We start from the raw sequence: 21,416 nt of genomic DNA, 5'->3' as shown, positions 1-21,416 counted from the left end.
AATGGACTATCTTGTATTTGTGAGTCTCAAATTCCCACCATTTTAGAGCAGAAAAAATCCTCGTTATTGTCATGATGTAGTTCAAAGGATTAATAGAGACAGGACACCAAAGAGTGGAAGGTGAAGTGTGGAGCTCATTTCTATAATTCAGTGCTACTAAAGGTGAATTTAGATAACCCTTGTTAGGAAAGAAAAAAGTAAAAAAGTGTACGATTCTGGGGGTTTTTACAGCGAAAACATCTGAAACCCTTAGCAGAGGCACTCTGGAGACAAAAACGACAGCCTGGCCAAATGGAGAGGAGGTGATGAGGGAGGGATAAAATGGACAATCGTAACATCAGTAGCCTATCAACATACACCTCACGATGTGTGCTGCGCAGATACACACGCGCCACACTCGTAGCCTAGTTTGAGCAGAATATCATCTGTCGGGCAGCAAGAGCACGCAGCTCAAACAACTGGTTGTCCCTGGACTAGTTTACAGCGGTAGGGTAGTTCAATTGAACTAGTTTCTCATAATTAATTAAAATATTTCATCAGTGATTTGTATTTCCTGCAACTTTCTGAAGAGGTAACGCCTGTTTGTGAGCGCCCATGTGTGTTGTGTTGCCAGTTAGCATACGGAAACAGTCATTTCTAAGGCTTTCCCCAAAACCCTTCCCAATTAAATGTTGACTCCAAAGTCGGCCTACCTGGCAGAATGATATCATGATGATTTGTAACCTATCAAGCGGGTGGTCATTTGTTCTTGCAAACTCAGCCATCACATGTACACTAGGCCTACTGTACATTGTACAGTACAGAAACACCACTAGCCAAACATGTGGTGAATTAAAGGGCAACTACACCCCTCCCAATGTAGAATTGCAGGAAATTAGCTTCAAAATAACATACAAAATGCTAAAGCCCCTAAATTAAACTTTTGTGGTGTATTTTATTAATCTTAAGGAACAAATGAAGGCTCCAGTCACCATTTTAGCATTTTTTATATACCATGACATTTTAACAATTTGACCGCTGACCGTCTGTCACGCCCTGAGCTTAGAGAGCCTTTTCATGTCTTTGGTTAGGTCAGGGTGTGATTTGGGTGGGCATTCTAGTTTTCTATTTCTTTGTTGGCCGGGTATGGTTCCCAATCAGAGGCAGCTGTCTGTCGTTATCTCTGATTGGGAATCATACTTAGGCAGCCTGTTTTTCCACCCTAGTTTGTGGGATGTTGTTTTTGCACAGTAGCTGTATAGCCCTGCAGAACTTTACGTTCTTTTTTCCCTTTGTTGTTTTTTGTGTTCATTCAAATAAAGTATGATGTATGACTTTCCACGCTGCGCTTTGGTCTCATTCCAACAACGGACGTAACACCGTCGTTTACATGTGAATAAAAATTCGGAGCATGTCGGGAGTGTGTTAGAGGCCATTGTTTGAAATTCTTTCTGGAGAACCTTAAAGGTCTCATCGGTTCGATCTCCTTTGACACGAGCAAATTATAAGACAATCACCACAGAATGCAAGGTGTTCCCAAGGCATACTTTTTGGTACCTACGTGGACAGAAAGTGAATGCAGTGTTGAATTTGATGAAATGCAGACGAAATCATCATTTGATTTCTCCTCCATAAAATGTTGTCGGTAACAGTGCAATGCATCAGATTAGGGGAGTCCGGGGCTGTGCGTCACACTTTTACAAAAAAAAAATTCACCAGTAGGCCTATAGGATGAGACTCTTTTCAACATTATTAGAAAGACCAAGGTCTTGGGTTGAAATGGCTTCCCTTTAGCTTATTCCAAAATGGGAGATCTTACCTATCAAAACATTGTCTACTTGAAATAAAGAAATGAATGTAGGCCAACAGAGTCTTAGAAATAGCCAGGTTATTTTGATTGAACAATATTGTTTCCAAAATTAAGCAGTTTATACTTTGTAAGTATAACTTATTATATAACCATCTCCAACTGAGCATAAAAGCAAGATTATGCTAATTTCCACTTGTCTTGACCTAGCAACTTTGAAAATAAGTTTGAAATATAGCTATCCCTTTCCTCATTCCAACAAACAAGTGTTCATGAATATCTGACTCCCATAGTTCAAACAATGAAAATACCAAGACTATACTTTCACCTCCCATAAAAACACACAAATTCCCTTCACCTCAACGTAGTCACACATTTTAACCTTAAAATGACTAGACTACAGAGCACCCTCTAGATTGGGAGTAACAGACTAAACTATACTGTGAAAACCAACCTATGTAACATAGAACCCCGGTGTCCCCTATTCCCCCTGCAGTTAATAGAATGCTTATTGCGCTGTTTAATCCCCCATTTTGTTAGAAGACCAGCAGAAAGTAAAAATGTGAACATTGGTACACTAAGGTGAGTCTCCATTATTAGGCTATCATAGATGGAGTTAAGGCAAGCATTTTGTCCAATAAATGAATGACTTGCATGCACACACAGGCACTCCCTGCTGTGAAGACATCTTATTATTGTATAGGAGCTTCATTCTTCTGGTGCTCAGCGGTAAATATGAGAAAAAGATAGAGCGTAATGCTGAAGCTGTGCGATCCATCCAAGTGTTCCTGTAGAAGTCATATCTAAAATTAGAATCTTTCACACTGAGATGTGTGAAGACGTGAGAGGTTTCTTGTGTGTGATGCTTGAAGTGTAAAGTAAAATGTCAGAACATTGGCTGAGATGTAGAGCAGCACGATCATCTGTATCTTCTTTCCTACGTGGTTGTCTATTTCAGGAACAGATTGTCATCATTTTCACCTCTTAGCATCCACAAATAATGTATGTAAACATGCATTTGATGCATCCAAGTCCAAAAACAGAGGCAGTTTCAGCCCAATGGGATCAAATAGTTGGGACGCATCCTTTGCCATTTGGCCTGCTTACAGTGGAGGCTAGATACTTATTGAGGATGTTCATCCATCTTCCCCAGTATTACCCTTTGTTCTCTCTGATGTGACTTGACTTGGACCATGTTCCTGTCTATCTTCATTTGTCATTGCATGCTATGCTCCAGCCTCTGTATTGCTTAACTGCTTGACTTTTCAAATGATATCCGTGTGTCCATTCACTTTGAGTAGGACTGGATGATTGGCTTAACTCAAGGGCTTTGGTGCCTCAACCCTCCACCGTCTCCTTCTGTCCAGAGACCAGCCTATTAGAGGCCTGCATAGGGCACCATAAAATGACAGCATCTGCAGTCTTTACAGTTGTCAGGCCAATTAGATATGGTCCCTATGCTTTCTATTTACAGTGGAATTAAGGAGGTTTATGGCCGGTCGTTGCTCCCTCCTCATCATACTCCCATGGCTTTAAGCAGCTGTTTCTTCTGAGGTCCGGCGAATATATTGCACATCTGGTGGTGCTTCTGTCACGACTACATGCCAGAGGAAAGGGTAGCGTAGGGTGGGCGGGGGGTCATTGGGGCGGGAAGGGGGATCTTTTGAAGCTCGGCTGGAGCAGGACTAAAAGGAAAAGCAGGAAGAGCAGTAGAATCCCTACCCAGGAGTCCTTGCACACCATTCTGTCTAATGTGGAAGTGTCTTGTGTGAAGGCCTGTGATGCTATTTCATTGTGTTCAGACAGATCTTCTCCTCTTCTTCTCCAGGGGTCACAGCTTTAACTTCACCTGATTATTCACTCCCAGACAGCTGGTTTCGTTTTGTCTTCCTCAAGAAAGTTAGTATTTAGAATTTTAGTATTTTATTAGGATCCCCATTAGCTGTTGGCAAGGCAGCAGCTACTCTTCCTGAGGTCCAAACAGGTCTACATTACATCAAACAAAACATTGTGCATTATACAAATTTACATTGCTCCAATATTACATTACTAAGAATAATGTGTGTGTGTGTCTCTTCACAGTTCACGTTGTGCTAGTGTAACGGATGTGAAATGGCTAGCTAGTTAGCGGGTACGCGCTAGTAGCATTTCAATCAGTTACGTCACTTGCTCTGAGACATTAAGTAGGGTTGCCCCTTGCTCTGCAAGGGCCGCGGCCTTTGTGGAGCGATGGGTAACGATGCTTCGTGGGCAACCGTTGTTGATGTGTGCAGAGGTTCCCTGGTTCGCGCCCGTGTCGGGGCGAGGGGACGACGTAAAGTTTATACTGTTACACTATGAGGTGTTGTTTAATCTGTTTTTTAAATCTGATTTCAATGCTAGCTTGAGTTATCTGAGGTGAAAGATCATTCCATGTAGTCATGCACTGAATGTACAAAACATTAGGAGCACCTTCCTAATATTGAGTTGCATCGCCCTTTTACCATCAGAACAACCTCAATTCAACGGAGCGTCCACAGGGATGCTGACCCATGTTGACTCCAATGCTTCCCACAGTTGTGTCAAGTTGGATCGTCTACCATTCTTGATAGTCCAGAAGAAAAAGAAACGCACACCTATTTAGGCGAGGTGCTGGCTAGCAGAGTAGAAAACTTGAAAATAAAGGAGAGCTGCACACTCTAGGAGCTCAGATGCAAAAATGTAATATCCAACGTTTCGACAGCCAAGCTTTCTTCATCAGGGTATAAGGGTATATCACGGTATATATACCATTCTTGATACACACAGGAAACTGTTGAGCGTGAAAAACCCAGCAGTGTTGCAGCTCTTGACAAACTCAAACCGGTGCGCCAGGCTCCTACTACCATACCCCGTTCAAAGTCACTAAAATCCTTGTCCTGCCCATTCACCCTCTGAATGGCACACATACACAATCCATGTCTCAATTGTCTCAAGGCTTAAAAATCCTTCTTTAACCCGTCTCCTCCCCTTCATCTACACTGATTGAAGTGAATTTAACAAATGACAGTAAGGGATCATAGCTTTCAGCTGGATTCACCTGGTCAGTCTATGTCATGGAAAGAGCAGGTGCTTCTAATGTTTTGTACACTCAGTGTATAGTACTGTGCATTTCCTAGCCTCTGTTCTGGCCTTGGGGACTGTGAAGAGACCTCTGGTGGTATGTCTTGTGTGGTATATATGAGTGGTCTGAGCTGTGTGTTGTCCGATTGAACAGACAGTTTGGGAATTTTAACACGTCAATACCCCTCTCAAAGACCTGTAGTGTTCTCCCCTCTACTTTGAGCCAGGAGATATTGATATGCATGTTGTTGATATTAGCTCTCCATGTACATTTAAAGGCATACTTCGGGATTTTAGCAACAAGGCCATTTGTCTACTTCTCCAGAGTCAGATGAACTAGTGATATCATTTGTATGTCTCTGTGTCCAGTATAAAGGAAGTTGGAGGTAGTTTGGCGAGCCAGTGCTATCTAGCATCAGCGCAAATGACTGGAAGTCTATGGGTACATGCTGTGTTCAGGCCTATGTTCATTTATGTATGGAAAGGAATGAAGCCAGTTCGTCTTATCTAACGCACAGGAAAAGTACCCATTCAGCTCTCCTCTACCGTGTGGCCTTCTGGGCATCAGTGATGACAAGAATTCATCCTCATCAGATGAACGCTGTCTCTGTTGCTCAAAGTGAGTTTGTCAGATGTTCTCGGACCTAAAAACGTGTCTAATGTTGAGATGAGTCCATGTCTAGTTGTACTTATTGTGTAGACTCACAGTTATATGCACAGTTAGACTTACTGAGTCTCTGGCTTTTATATGAAGGTTATCCTAATTTACACAAAGTACAGTACATAGCTAAAAATCCTAGGTCTAAATACTGTATGTCATGACCAAGCAGGCTAGCTAGCTAGCTCACTTACAGTAGCTAGCTCGCTCACTTGCTGACTTTAGCCTAATGTTGTTAGCTAACCCAGATAACTTTCATAGCTAGCTAGCTAGCCACCACCACTAATAGTGACATTGACATGCTAGCCGTATAGTCTTTCATCATCAGGTGGTGGTTAGCCATGTAGCTAACTTAGCTGCAAGAATATCTTGCTAACATTAGCATGCTAGACAACTAAGCTAATGTTAACGTCCGTAAGTTAGACTATTAGATAACTAGCTATACTAGCTGATAAAGCCATCCATAGGGAAATGTTTGATTTTGATCATTCATAGAAAACTAGCAAGTTATCTTACCTCTACAATGTTTCCTGAAGTTTGAAGCAGAGTTTTTGTAGGCTGCCACCTCCGCCATTCTGGATAAGCAAAGCTTGCATTGCATGGCCTCTCCTGTGCTTAAAGGAGAACTGGTCACAGTCTCCTCCATCTCCATAGAAACCTTTCCCCTCTTTCACGATACGTCTTGAACTAAATTAACTAAGACATTTGATTTGATTGGTCACTGACTAAACAACGATGAGCTCTCTCAAACTTTCCTTGCACTCATATCTACTATTGTGGATATCCTACAAAATTGTACTCTGTAATGGATGGTTTTAAAAAGGTAGCAAAGTACAATACTTCATTCAAACATAATTAAATACTCAAAAAAGTACAAGTACTCAGAAAAGCTACTCAATTACAGTACTGAGAGTATTTGTTACTTCCACCCCTGATTGATTGGCATATGGTTGAAATTGGAGCCACCTACTGTGAGTCCTCTGACTGTGGTTTGGGTGACTCCTCCACCTCTCCTCTGAGTGTATCAGTCAGGCCAACAGTAAGTAATACAGTGGGCATCTCCATTGGTGATGCTGGGAATTTCACCTCACACACAGTGGAACCACTCCAACACCACAGACGAACAGTAACACACATGGTATCACCACTACCGATGTGTTGCCCTTTCGATTAACAAGTTCAGTGGTTTTTTTCAGTGTGGTCCGTTTATGGTTACCATTTTTCTGGGGTTTGACACATCAATTTCAGGGTCAAAATTACCATGGCCATTTAGCCATGAAATCTGGCTGCTCATGTGATCTAAACGTAGAGAAAATATTTCACTTCTTCTGCTGGGAATGTTGCTATAGCTACAAAAGTCCAGTCCTGCAGTCCGTGGTTACCAAAGCACTTCTAAGATGAAATCACAAATCACAAAATTTGTCTGACAATTAACTGCTTTAACACACTGGAGTCAGCAGGAGTGGGATTTCCTGGTCATGCCAGCCTTTACTTTGGCCCCGGCCACTGTAGCGAATATGTTTTCTTACAGTGCCCACGGAAAGTATTCAGACCCCTTGACTTTTTCCACATTTTGTTATCTTACAGCCTTATTATAAAATTGATTTAAAAAAAAAAAATGTATCCTCAACCATCTACACATAAATACCCAATAATGACAAAGAGAAAACAGGTTTTTAGACATTTTTGAAAATGTATTAAAAGTTTTTAAAAAACAGATATACCTTATTTACATAAGTATTCAGACCCTTTGCTATGAGACTCGAGATTGAGCTCAGGTGTATCCTGTTTCCATTGATCAGCCTTGAGATGCTTCTACAACTTGATTGGAGTCCACTTGTGGTAAATTCAATTGATTAGACATGATTTGGAAATATAAGGTCCCAAATATAAGGTCTATATAAGGTCCCACAGTTGACAGTGCATGTCAGAGCAAAAACCAAGCCATGAGGTTGAAGGAATTGTCTGTAGAGCTCCGAGACAGAATTGTGTGTCGAGGCACAGATCTGAGGAAGGGGACCAAAACATGTCTGCAGCATTGAAGGTCCCCAATAACAGTGGCCTCCATCATTCTTCAATGGACTCTTCCTAGAGCTGGCCGTCCTCTAAACTGAGCAATCGGGGGAGAAGGGCCTTGGTCAAGGAGGTGACCAAGAACCCAATGGTCCCTCTGACAGAGCTTTAGGGACTGGGAGACTAGTCAGGATCAAGGCAAAGATGAACGGAGCAAAGTACAGAGAGATCCTTGATGAAAACCTGCTCCAGAGCGCTCAGGACCTCAGACTGGGGCGAAGGTTCACCTTCCAACAGGACAATGACCCAAAACACACAGCCAAGACAATGCAGGAGTGGCTTCGGGACAAGTCTCAGAATATCCTTGAGTGGTCCAACCAGAGCCCGGACTTGAACCCGATTGAACATATCTAGAGAGAGCTGAAAATAGCTGTGCAGCAATACTCCCCATCCAACCTGACAGAGTTTGTAGCATCACACCCAAGAAGACTCGAGACTGTAGTCGCTGCCAAAGGTGCTTCAACAAAGTACTGAGTAAAGGGTCTGAATACTTATGTAAAAGTGATATATCAGTTTTTTGTTTTTATAAATTAGCAAACATTTCTACAGCCTGTTTGTGCTACGTAGTTATGGGATATTGTGTGTAGAATGATGTGGGGGGGAAATGTAATCCATTTATGAATAAGGATGTAACCTAACAAAAGGTGGAAAAAGTCAAGTGGTCTGAATACTTTCACTGTATGTCTGTTAAGGGACACGTGGGGCTGTCTAAGGGACAATGGGATTATTTCACAGGCAAGTTTGATGTATTTATCAATTTAACTCCTCTTATGAGAGGAGAGGCGCTATTGGACATAGTGTTCCCATATAAATTCTCATGCATGTATCATCACTCATCCAACCTTGGCACTGGAAAAACAGAGATGATAAGTTTCCTAGACTGGAGCAGAACAGCCCAGGGCAGAGCTGAAAACGATTGTTACTGCAGCTAGCACAGCTCAGACTAGTGTGGACAAAGCAAGACAAATGGCCAGACAATGGGAGAGTGTCTGTGGTTTTAATGTCCACGCCTCCAGGAACTCATTCATGACTGGATGACCAAAAATGTCTTTAGTCTCCATGACATAAGAAGTATTTTTGGTCCTATACCTTCAGACTAATGCTTCTAGGTCCTGGGGCTACTAGGATAAGACAGATGTATTAGTAGCTAGCAGACAGCACGAGAGCCTGTTGAAATTACTAGTCAAGTTTGTTATTTTATGTTATTTTATCGATCACAACATACAAGTTGAAAATTATTTTAGTTTTACAGTCAAGACATGCATTTAGTTTTAATTCCAGAGATTAGTTTCAACTTCAAATATTTCACAAAGCCCCTGTTGTTTATACAAATGTGCATAATGGGGTATGTTTAGAAATCTGTAAACCTTGCAGCATTTCCCATTGCGTATATAGTCATTTTTTCCCTGCCGTGCTACAGTATTGGCAGCAGCATCACCCCACATTGTTTTACGGTCTAAGGCTTTTATAAACTTTTGGGGAAATTTGCTAAATGTCAAACCTTGACATAAACACGTGGCGTTTCATGAGGCAAAGTCCTATGGGTCATAATTACTTATGAGTTATTCTATATGACTTCACAGGCCATTATTGGTCATTTTATTGAGATGGGTTACATTTCATACTCCTGTCTTTTCTTTTTCTTGTTTCTTTTTTACAAATGGTAAATAATAAAAACAAACAGAAATCATCAATGCCCAGTTTAGGAATCACGTGTACGGTAGCACGTGTCATGATGCTCATGAATACAACTAGTGTTATTTGTTCCACAACATGCTGTCGAGTCAACTTTACATTCAAAACAGTAATGAATGAACAAAATGTAAAGCCATGTGCTATTACTCAGTAACAGTCGCTTAACTACACAAGTACACTTCTGCTCTACTCCTTCAGATAAAATGGAGATCAGATGTGAGATGTGATACACTCCCATGGTCTCTATTTAAACTCCCAGGGATTATTTAGATGGTGCTCTGAACACTTGCACTACTTTCCTACTATCCCGGGTGACACATCCCTTGGACTGGTTCTGGTATTTGCCTCTTGGCATCAGCAGGAAAATACATTATAATATGTTAATCATGTGTCCCACTTCAAAGAGCTGGGTTGAATTGTGGATATATCGCCCCAAACAGGCCACAGAGACATGGAGAAGTCCTGACACAAAACTCCCCTCAGAAGGGCACTACGGACTGGGCAGTCCGGATTGCTGGTCCAACAGCATCGCTACTGTCACAATATGGCTTCCAAGATGAAACAATGTCCCTGTTAAGTGGGACTGTTTTAGTTGAAGGTCTGAAAAATGACTAATTATTCCTATTGGCTGACTCATTAAAGGGGTTAAAGCAATGCCCTGCAGCACTTGAGCAGGGCATTGACCCTGGATGCTTCTGTGTGTCACTCTGAATGGGAGTCTGTTGGATGACTGGTATGGTGTAGTTGTTGAGCGGCTTCACTGCAAGTATATTGTATGTTTCCGATATTCTATAAATAAATAAATAATAATAATAATAATAAAAAATAAGTAATTATGACCCATAGGTCTTTGCCTCATGAAACGCCATGTGTTTATGTCAAGGTTTGACATTTTCACAAATTTCCCCAAAAGTTTATAAAAGCCTTAATTTCTTCTCAGTGTGTGTATAGAGGTAGAGCTTTGTTTCCGGCAATAGAATGACTCCATTCTAGTCAAACAAGCTTCAATGTGATTAAAAATGCCCTGCTACTTTTTTCAACTTTAATCAATGTCCTATCAATATTCTCGGAACTTGTTAGTGTTAGACTGTCATGCTATCTCTTTTGAGAAGTACTTTCCTTAAAAATATTGTTTCGGGCTGTCTAGATTCATACATGAAGTACAGTATCAGTCAAAAGTTTGCACACCAATTCATTCCAGGGTTTTTCTTTATTTTTACTATTTTCTACATTGTAGAATAATAGTGAAGACATAAAAACTATGAATTAACACATATAGACTCACGTAGAAACCAAAAAAGTATCAAGCAAATCCAAATATATTTTAGATTCTTCAAAGTAGCCACCCTTTGCCTTGATGAAAGCTTTGCACACTCTTGGCATTCTCTCAACCAGCTTCACCTGGAATGCTTTTCCAACAGTCTTAAAGGAGTTCCCACATATGCTGAGCACTTGGTGGCTGTTTTTATTTCCCTCTACGGTCCAACTTATCCCAAACCATCTCAATTGGGTTGAGGTTGGGTGATTTAAAATGTGTTCTTAACTGATTTGCTTAGTTAAATAAAGCTCAAAAAAATTCAATAAATACAAATAAATTGATGTTTCAGCATGATAATGCACGGTCCCATGCATGGATCTGTATACAATTCCTGGAAGCTTAAAAATGGCCCAGTTCTTCCATGGCCTGCATACTCACCAGTCATGTAACCCATTGAGCATGTTTGGGATGCTGTGGATTGAAGTGTACAACCGTGTGTTCTAGCTCTCGCCAATATCCAGCAAATTCGCACAGCCATTGAAGAGGAGTGGGACAATATTTCACAGGCCACAATCAACAGCCTGATCAACTCTATGTGAAGGAGATCTGTCGCGCTGCATGAGTCGAATGATGGTCACACCAGACACTGACTGGTTTTCTGATCCATGCCCCTACCTTTTTTTTTAAGGTATCTGTTTACCAACAGAAGCATATCTTTAATCCCAGTCGTGAAATATGTAGACTGAGGCCTAATTTATTTATTTTAATTGACTGAATTCCTCTAATGAACTGTAACTCAGTATAATCTTAGAAATTGTTGCATGTTGCGTTTATATTTTTGTTCAGTGTATATAATATGACATAACTTGTCTCCTTTTCTTTTTGTATTATTATTTTTATGGTTCTCAGCCTCGGGATGACGTGATGTTCTAGATGTGCTTTGCAATTTATTCCTCAGTCTAACCAGAGGACATAAGTGTTTTAATGTGCTAACAGCTCTGGTACTCTGACTGAGTGGTACTGTAGAGACTGTTACTCTCCTGCCTCTTCTGCTACTGTCTCACTAGGCCTGACTCTGCTCTCGGCAGTCTACTCCACTCTCCACTCATTCTCTTGCATATCCATCTCTGACTGTTACAGTGTCTGCTATTACTGAAGAGACCATTCAGAGCGACATTTAACCAACGATTTTGCAATACTTCTAGAAGAAATGGTGCTATAAAGAACCAAAAGGCACCATACTTTTTTATCAGTGTAGCCTTCTGTGAGATGTGCTTCTGAGAATGACTGAACTGTTATGTCCTGCCCTTGTGTTCCAGTATCCAGCAGCCCTGATGAACCTGGGGGCCATTCTCCATCTCAACGGGAAGCTGCAGGAGGCGGAGGCCAACTACCTGCGAGCGTTGCAGCTGAAGCCAGACGACACCATCACCCAGTCAAATCTGCGTAAACTGTGGAATATCATGGAGAAACAGGGCCTGAGGACAATGGGGCCGTGAGTTATCTCACCAGCCAGTCAGCCATCTGTGCAGCAGGCCTGGGGAAGAAGTGGCCCGCTGTTCCCTTGGAGGAGAAACTGGGGTAGTGAGGATGGAGAACGACAGCAGAAAAAGGCACAGAACTGCAGAACGCTCCTTGTGACTTTTCACTACTCCTCAGGCCAGGAGTAGCTTCCCTGGGAGGCTGTCCATTTGGAGGAGCACTACCTTTGAATAATGTCTTCCTGGAACTTTGTCCAAAATGTGTGCTCTCCCAGGGTCTGTGAATCTCTACCAGAGCACTTCATTTGAAGTGGGCCATAGGTTCATACTTGAAGTCTTGTGATTAATTCGGAATTTAATTAGTTATAGATGCTTATAAGATCATGTAGGACAACATTTGTCCTGGGGCAGAGTCCCAAGGCGCTGCCCTCCGAAGCAGGAACACTGCAGTAGAAGTTACGTTTTTTCCTCACCGTCAAATTAAGTTAAGTTTTTGGTCTAATGAAGTTGTGTTCATTGGCTTCTGTGCACATCAGTGAAACTCATGGCATGATATAGGAGATAACAGCTTTATCAATGAATTCTCAAATTGAACACAACTAGTGGTGGCCAGGATTGATGAATCATTCATTGTGATTGTTTATGAGATTTCACTGATTTCACATGTTGTTGGACATAGAGACCTACAGCTTCTGCAAAGAGATGTAGCAGATTGTTGAGCATCGTTGAGTGATAAAAAAGAAACCCACTGATCGATATTGTCTCATAAATAACACTTCCACAAGAGTAAACAGATACCGTATAAATGGAAGATGTGCCCTCAGGGTACAGTCAAGGAGTGCGCTGAGTATTTCCCACCCTGAAACATATGAATCCATATAATATAATTTGCCAAAAGACACAGTGTTAGTTGTGAAAGAAAATACCAATAAGATAGTTTGAAGGAAAGGTGAAATGAATTTGAACTGGAGTTTCTGTCATTATTCCCTAACTCTATTATGCCTTTTCTATCTGAAGGCGCAAAACTATTCCGTGTAAATGTAGCAGTGAATTTCAAATTTCTTCGCTAGGCTTGTTGTTTCATAGAGTGACATAACATGGCTCTTGTGTAGGTCAGAGCCATATATTAAGATGAACATATGGCTCTGGTGTAGGCTACTCATGTCTCCTTGGATAATTTACTTCGAGGAAGGTAGCTAATGTGTTATGAAAGGAAATGGCAAATGACCTTCCCATGGTACTAACATTAGCCCCCCATCAGCTGACATGCTAGTTGGAGAGTTGGACAGCAGCAGAGAACTGAAGGCTCCCCCTCCCTTCACAATACATACTGTACTGATGTTTGCTGATGACCGGTCTTTAGACATGATAAGAGGACAGTTGGAAGTCATTGTTGATGTCTGAAATCTTATAACCAAGTAGCCGTCAAACCGATGCACTCCATTACATAACAATGCACAGCCATAGTTTGTCCGAGGGAATCTTTTCATGTAATATTGCTTTGTTTGAAAATGTTCCTTTTCTTTTATTTGTATGTATATATGGATTTGAATATATACAGTAAAAACCTACATACAGTATAATAGACAATAGTCTGACTTGCAAGGGAAGGTCAGTGCCCACCCAGCAAGTTCAGTATCTGTAAGATATGAATCATTTTTCCTAGCGTCAAAACATCATGTTCTCTCACTCTTCTCAGTCTTAAATGTCAATATTGTATATATTCTGTGTAGTTTACATCTACTTGGTTGTTGTCATAAAAAATAATTTACCACCGTTTATTAACTGTGTCTCCAACTTGGAAGAAACTTTATTTTGGAGAAACAGATAATCCCGCTATGACATTTATGTTTATTGTAAAGAAGCCCACAGCCACCGAGCGGTTGAATATTTGTAAGTTATTTCTTTGTGTTATCTTGGCATATAAACCAGCTGGCACTGTGTTACATTTTCAAGTGTATGTTGAAGATAAGTATTGATCCATTTCACTTTATGAAATGTGATATACCTGTAAACATTTGTCTAAAAGACTTTTCCTTGCGATTCTGACTGAAATAGTACAACTATTTGATTACAATTTTTGAACAGAATTATCTTAATTTCGCTAAAATATTGCATTTGACACAAAGAAAACAAAGTTCATGATAATTGAAATGACTAGCAAAAAAGCCAAAAGTATTTAAACATTGCATTTTCTTGTGCTGTCCACTTCCCTACACAGTGACCCCATCCTCAGAGGTCATATCCAGTGCTTTATGGAGTTAGTAGTATGATAGTTGCCTTGTTCTTTCTTGAACATTAAACATGTATGAGCCCTGTTCCACTCTGTACGTAACCTCTGTTCTCATGTCTGTCTGTCAGTCTTTTGAAAGCATAGCACGGCAGTCTGTCTGTCTGGCTGGAGCTCGATAGCTCTACTGGTTCTTACTGTCGTAACGGTTGTGTATGTCTCGACTGCGTCAACACTGTGGTATATTTAGCTATGATCACCATGTCTATCTGTCTGATATAATGAAGTGTTGAGCTAGGTTATCACCATGAAGTATTCTACCCTTACACCTTCTCCCTAACACCACCATCCCCCATCACAAGTTGTGCTAATTTGTCTTGTGTATAAAGTGTTGATGAACAAGCGAGAGTGTGTGTCTGAAGATGGAAATAAGTGTTTCACTCTGTGTCTCTGCTCAGGGATTTCAAGCGGTGAGTTGTATTGCAGACTCATGCTCACAGAGCACTCAGAGTTTCTAAAGTTATATTTTTGGAAAGTTGTATTTGTATAAATGATCAAGATTTGTAGCCTTTGCTTTTTGTAATATAAAAAAAAACATGTGCCAGAATAGACTTTCCCAATGTTTCTTTTTTCCCACAATAAAATAATGGTGTTCTGCTTTCATCAACTGCCTGAGTGTTTTGGGGGGGGCCGTTTTGAAGAGTTTATTTTACATTTACTTTAGCATGTAATACTTAGCATCAGAAACACATTTCCCATGACTTCCCTCTACTGAATATACTGATACAGTATATACAGTCCACACTCATATTTGCCTCATATTCACAAAGGGTATCAGACTTAATGGGGTGGTCTTGCAGACTATGGAACGGGTTTTACAAGGCATTTAAAGTTCCGCTGCAAATTTGCTGAAAATGTGTCATAAAATCTACTCAAATGGACCTCCTGCTTTCATCTATGTACAACACAAAGGGGATGTAAATATTCCCATATGGAAGGGAAGGGTAACACAGTGTCTACATCTGGCCTGCGCGTCTCGCCCGCTCCTCCCCCGCCCCATACCTCGGCCCTGACAAGCAGAAGGCCCTACCCAGTAACCCTTGTGATGTTTCTCACATGTGTGCGTCTGGTCCGCTCCCATGATGTGAACACCCCATGGTGTCCAGGGTTCCTTATTGATTCAGAATGTGATGTGCGAAGCCCATTGCCATTGTCCATGTTGGATCATATTCTACCAACACAGGTGTGCTTCTCTTATCGTGACAAATCATGATCAAACATGTCAGATAGCAGGGCCATGGAAGCACGCACCAACTCAATGAAGTGCTCTTATTTCTTACCATTTGGTTTAACAAGCACGGTTGTTCCAGCCCTTTTGCGATGCTAACCATATGATATGGTTGACTGCGACACCGTTCTAAAAATGCACAGGCATTTAAAATACATTATGTGCATGTGTGGTGACTGCAGTTGGAGTGAAAGCCTATGCATGCCAGTTCTATGTAGCTAATGCTCAAAATTAATTCAACCATGTTAATCGAGGTAATAGTTCTGAGATGAGAGGAACAGGCACACATGAAAAAGGTATTCACACACAACATCTCCACATCATAATATGTCCTCATTGCCTCCATAGCCTACCTACCTACACTACAGGTGTTTATGTACCACTATGTATGTTAGCCTTCAATTTTAGCCATGCAAGAGGATCAAAACGACACTTTAAACTTTCAAATAAAAAAGGTCTGAATTTCCATCACCGAGGAGCACATCTCATGCGATCTGATTTCCTGCTTCCCGATCAATAAATGCACATTTTTCTCATGGCATTAAACATTAAGTCATGGATTCCCTGGGTCCAGAACTCAAGGAAATATATCACATCTGTCTTCCATTTTCATGACCTACTTCATCATGTTACGATATTGCCTTTTGCATCCAGAGGAGTCCGAGCTGGAGGACAGGGGCTTACCACTTCCTTATGTGGGTATTTTTCTTATTATGTTGTTATATGGCAAATCTGCAAGCTTTTATCAAGCATATATTTTGCAGAATGTGCCAGCGACCTATCAGGGCTTTGATCTGAGTGGTTTGGGCCAGGCACTCGGAGTGAACGTGCGCCGTCTTCAGAGCGGATCGCTGTGCGTGACGCAGGGAAGTCTTTCCCTTTGTACTCAACAGCCATTGTAATTGCTTGACAGAAGAAGCATTAGAACGAGGATTAGGCACGAAATGCTTGCCTCAACAATAAGGCAACTACATGTGCATCTCCAAGACACTGCTTCATATTATTGAAGGGGCTTTTTTTAGCTTCAGGAAATTGCATCTCTTTTGCATTTCAATCGAATGCTTTTCTCAATGCTATCTGTACCACAGATCAACAACAACAAAAAAGTCAGGCCCCGCGGATGAAAGGTGCTGGAATGATGGGAGGATAGTGTGGCCCTTTCTTCCTCTGCTTTGTCAGAACAAGCAAAGTACAAGGAAACCAACTGAAAGAAAGACGTGTTTTGAACAGTTTGCTATTAACATAAATAGTAGTTATTGTCTTAAATGAATGTGAATATAGTCTGCTGAAGTCACATGAATCTGTGGAGTTATACCTGTAACAGTGTTGGGGAGTAGTGAACTCCATGTTGTTCAACTAGTAATTTAACAACGTTTTGCAGTAGCTTGGTGGTAGTTTAACCAAATTCAAATCTTGGTAGTGTTTTCAGTAGTTAATTACTTCTTTGCCATGTAGCAGTGTAGCTAACTATTGGAATGACACACTAGTTTTTTTTATATAATCTATAATTATAATTTGATAATTTGATATAATCTATGATTATATCTTAGTCTCAGACTAAGATATAATCATTAATCACAAAGTAGTGTGAATGTAGTGAACTACTTTTCAAAGTAACTTTCTTAAGTGTAGCTGTAACGTAGCTTAACTTCTTCCAGTGTGAAGTAATTGGTAGCTTGGTAAACTATATTTTCAGAGTAGCTTCCTGTACCTATAGCCAAATGCAGCCTATTTTTGACATTTCACAGGCCACCATCTGCTTAATAACTTCTGTACAATACTTCCCTTACGTCAAATGAATCATTTTAGCTGAGAGTAGCGGAGGACTAAGTCTTTCCTTAATAGGGCCTTCAGAATCATCTGGCAGGGTATACTGTATTTGAACTTGGGCGGCCGTTCTCATAGCTTGGACCAGAAACGAAAAGTGACACTGCAGGTCTTTACAGATACAACGATGAGAGAGGTATCTTGTCTATGTGCCGGTCTGTTCATTGTCTCGTTTATTGTTTTGCTATGACTTATTTCCCTACTTCACTGTAAATAAACGTGTCACCTTGGGCATTGCACAGTCACCATCTTGCTGCCTCCTCACTGAAACCTCCACCTCCAAGAGAACCACTTCACAATAGCATAAAATAAATTAAACATAAGCCTTCTGGCTACACAACGTAATCAAATTAAATGTAACTGTAGCTGACTGATTCTCAAGACCACAAATAAAAACAAACACATGTAGAATAACGTGAGCCTTAATTCTCATTAATTAGCCTCAGGCCATAGGTTACTTAAAATAACCTGATAGGCCTACCCGGTAACAAACAAGCAAAATAATTAGCATGTTTAACTTAAAAAAACAATCTCCTAAATGGGCTCTCAAAAAGCACAGTGCATCAATCAGACGGTTCCTGATTTTCGTCACACGTTGGCCACAGACAGCGAAACTCTCTCGGCCTCCATGGAGGTGGCCTGAGTTGTAGCGAGCCTCTCAAACAGGTGCTGGATGTATTTTGACCTGTTGTTGGTTGCTTCGAGCAGGGAGAATTCCTTAGACAAGATCTTCAGCAGATCGGTTTCCTTTTTTGTTCTCTCTCTCTCCTCAGCGCTCTGGGATTCAGGAGGTACAGTACCTATGGGTATGAAATATGAAAAGAAAAGATGAATTAATAAAATGTAAAAACAGCCCCGTAGCTTAACCCATTTTACATAAAAGACAGACAGGACAAACCAATTTAATTTATATTATTAGCCTAATAGGCATACCTTACAATAAAAGAGAAATAGTATGTCAGTATACCTAAAGTGGGACATTAAGTTCTTCTGCTTCCTCTCCACGAGCATGGCCTCGATGGCACCTCGAACCTCTCATCCCGTCGGCTTTGATGATGGTGCAGTCCAGGTGGCACAGTGACTCCACGTCCATCTTCACCAGTTTACGGCAAGTACAGAGTTCGATCAGCAGCTTCAGTTGTGCGTCGGTCAGGGCTTGTTCACAGCCCTGTGCAACCTTCCAACCTCACGTTCCCCTGTAGCTTGTAATCGCTAACTCCCTTATTTGCGAAAGTGACGTGCAATCCTCCTAACTTTCTCCACTGTGCTGGGCAGCTGCCCTCTCAGCTCGTATGTTCCTCACACTCCCCATCTTCCTCTTCATAATCAGCATCATTCTTATCATCACTGTCACTCGGGGCCAGGGGTTGCGCTTGAGGGCAGTATATTACAGTCGGTCACAGTAGCACAGCTGTAGCTCTGGAACAACAAGTTTCCCATACATTCACCTTAACTGATGCACCATCTGTAGTGCTGCACACAATGTGGTCTTGCATTGTGAGGTTGTATGAGGCCAATTGCGCAACCAACATCTCCTTCACCCTTTCACCTGGCAGGCTACCTGGGAGTTTAACCATCCCCAGGGTCCAGTACTCTTGGAAGGTATGTATATTTATATTCATCAATCGTTTTTTCTGGCTGGAGGTGTACTCATTTATGGTTAGTGAGAAACGGATGGCTTTCCTCACCATGGCCTGGAACTTGTCGGCTAATCTGCTCTTCTCTTTCTCGGCATATCCTCCCACCAGTTGTGATATGTCCAAGTGATTATTGGGGAGGGTATGGCCATCTTTTTTTGTGCTGATCTGATGTAGTTATTGTTTGCAAAGGCAGGGTAGGAGAACCTGTCGCACGCAGCTATTTTTGATATTATCGGCTTGAGGTAGGACTCCATAGTTCTGGAGTGTTTTGCTGCTGAAGCCCCCTCTGCACATACGGGTGTAGACTTGAATGTCTTATCAGTCCACTTGTTGAACCGCCTGCACATTTTACACTCAGCCTCGGTGGCATGGATTTTGATAAAGCTTTCCCACTGGGCACAAAGTGGTGGAATCAACGTTGTCCCAACGTACTGTGACGTGGACTCTAGGTGGAAAATACATTGGATTTGATCTCCAATTAAAATGTATATCGATATTTACTGATATCCAGTTTATCTAATAAATTAATTAAATACAGTTTAAATAAATGTTAAATAAAGTTAAATAGTTAAACAGAAGCTTTTCAAAATAAAAGCTTGAAACTATGTCTAAAGCCTGGTCACAGCCTGAGGAAGCCATTGGAAAAGGAATCTGGTTGATACCCCTTTAAATGGAGGAGGGGCAGGAACTTCTTTTTTTCCAAATAAAAGGCACTTCCGGGTTGGATTTCCTCAGGTTTTCACCTGCAAAATCAGTTCTGTTATACTCAGAGACAATATTTTGACAGTTTTGGAAACTTTAGAGTGTTTTCTATCCTAATCTGTCAATTTTATGCATATTCTAGCATCTGGACCTGAGAAATAGTCTGTTTACCTTGGGAACGTTATTTTTCCAAACATAAAAATTCTGCCCCCTAGCTGAAAGAAGTTAATAGGGCAGTAGGCTGCAATATGTCCCGGTCGATTACAATTGTAACAGATAATAGGGTTTCGAGGGGGGACCCCCTCGACCCCCGGTCCAGGTTTCCGGCTTTTTCCTTAGTGTCTCAGCCCGATTCTGATTCTTTACTCATGGCCCCACGCTGCTCTCTTCCCCCTCCACATGTTGGGACAGTCTTACCCTGACCGCTGGTTCGCCCAGACCTGGGGAATGGGAATCTTTCCTCCTGTGCCTGCTCAGCAGTTCCTGCCGTACAATACTGTTCAACCAGGCCCACGAGATGGTTGGCGGAAAGTACCTCGTTCTGGCCAACCCATCGTTGCACTTCTGGGGTAGACCTCGCTGAAACTGGTTGAGTACGATGGTCTCGACGATCTCGGCGGATGAACGGGTCTCCGGTCGCAACCATTTCCGTGTCAGGTGAATCAGGTCAAACATCTGTGTTCGGGGGGGTTGTCCAGGTCTGTTGGCCCACTGGTGGAAGCGGTGTGCCCTCACAGTATCAGTCACTCTCAGTCTAGTCAGAATCTCTCCCTTTAGTTTATCGTAATCCTGTGCATCTTTCAACTCTTAGGTCGAAATACACTTTTAGAGCGTCCCCTGCCAGGTATGGTGCCAGAAGCCCTGCCCATTCTTCTTTCGGCCACTTCTCCCTCTCTGCCGTTCATTCGAAGGTGGAAAGATATGCTGCGTTGTCATTTTTTAAAGAAAATTATTGGCCCGCCGCTGGGTATTTGCAGCTGGTAACTGAGGCCCAATTTGGGCCGCTAGCCCCTTTAGGCCTTCTCTTAACTCCCGGGGGTTTCTCTGTTGCTCCTCTCTGAGCAGCTGGTTGGTGAGGTGCTGGAACTGTAATGTGTCCTGATACATTCGCATTGCATCCTGATGAGCTATTTGTTGAGCTCTAGTTGCCTCTTGTTGGGCAGCCGCCGCTTGTAACAGGGCATGTATGGCTCCCTCCATACTCATTTTCCTGAGAAACTGTCCTAACCAAACAAAGCCACAAAACAAATAACCTGACTCCCCTTTGGAGTGCTAACTGAACTTTTTTTTCTTCTACTTAACCAGCGGTTAGTCCATGTGCCCGCATTCTCCACCACGTGTGTAACGGCAGTCCTCCTCCTCTTCATCTTCGGAAGAGGAGGAGTATTGAGGGAACCAAGGCGCAGCGTAGTGAAAAGACATATTTTATTAACGAAAACACGAACTTGACTAAACTAACAAAAACAACAAACGGTGTAGACAGACCTAGACGAGGTACTTACATAAAACAAGAAAAACGCACGAATAGGAAACGTAGGCTACACAAACCGAACAAACCGTAAACAGTCCCGCGTGGTGTACAGACACAGACACGGAAGACAATCACCCACAACGAACACTGTGACAACGCCTACCTAAATATGACTCTTAATTAGAGGAACGCCAAACACCTGCCTCTAATTAAGAGCCATACCAGG

General features: G+C 41.7%; 1 protein-coding gene across 2 annotated transcripts in view; it reads left to right on the top strand.

Annotated features, from left to right (window-relative positions):
* Nucleotides 1–14,925, top strand: part of LOC129866823 (protein O-mannosyl-transferase TMTC2-like) — a 166,581-nt gene extending 151,656 nt beyond the window's left edge. For both annotated transcript variants that reach the window (XM_055939755.1, XM_055939754.1), the window contains exon 12: nucleotides 11,871–14,925. In XM_055939755.1, coding sequence (XP_055795730.1) covers nucleotides 11,871–12,050 — 180 coding nt within the window. In that variant the 3' untranslated portion in view covers nucleotides 12,051–14,925. The remainder of the gene's footprint in view (nucleotides 1–11,870) is intronic.
* The last annotated feature ends 6,491 nt before the right edge of the window (nucleotides 14,926–21,416 follow it).

Source organism: Salvelinus fontinalis, chromosome 12 (assembly GCF_029448725.1).
Source record: "Salvelinus fontinalis isolate EN_2023a chromosome 12, ASM2944872v1, whole genome shotgun sequence".
Lineage (NCBI taxonomy): Eukaryota > Metazoa > Chordata > Actinopteri > Salmoniformes > Salmonidae > Salvelinus > Salvelinus fontinalis.
Note: the sequence above shows the minus strand (reverse complement) of the source record. Positions and strands in the feature narration are given on the sequence as shown.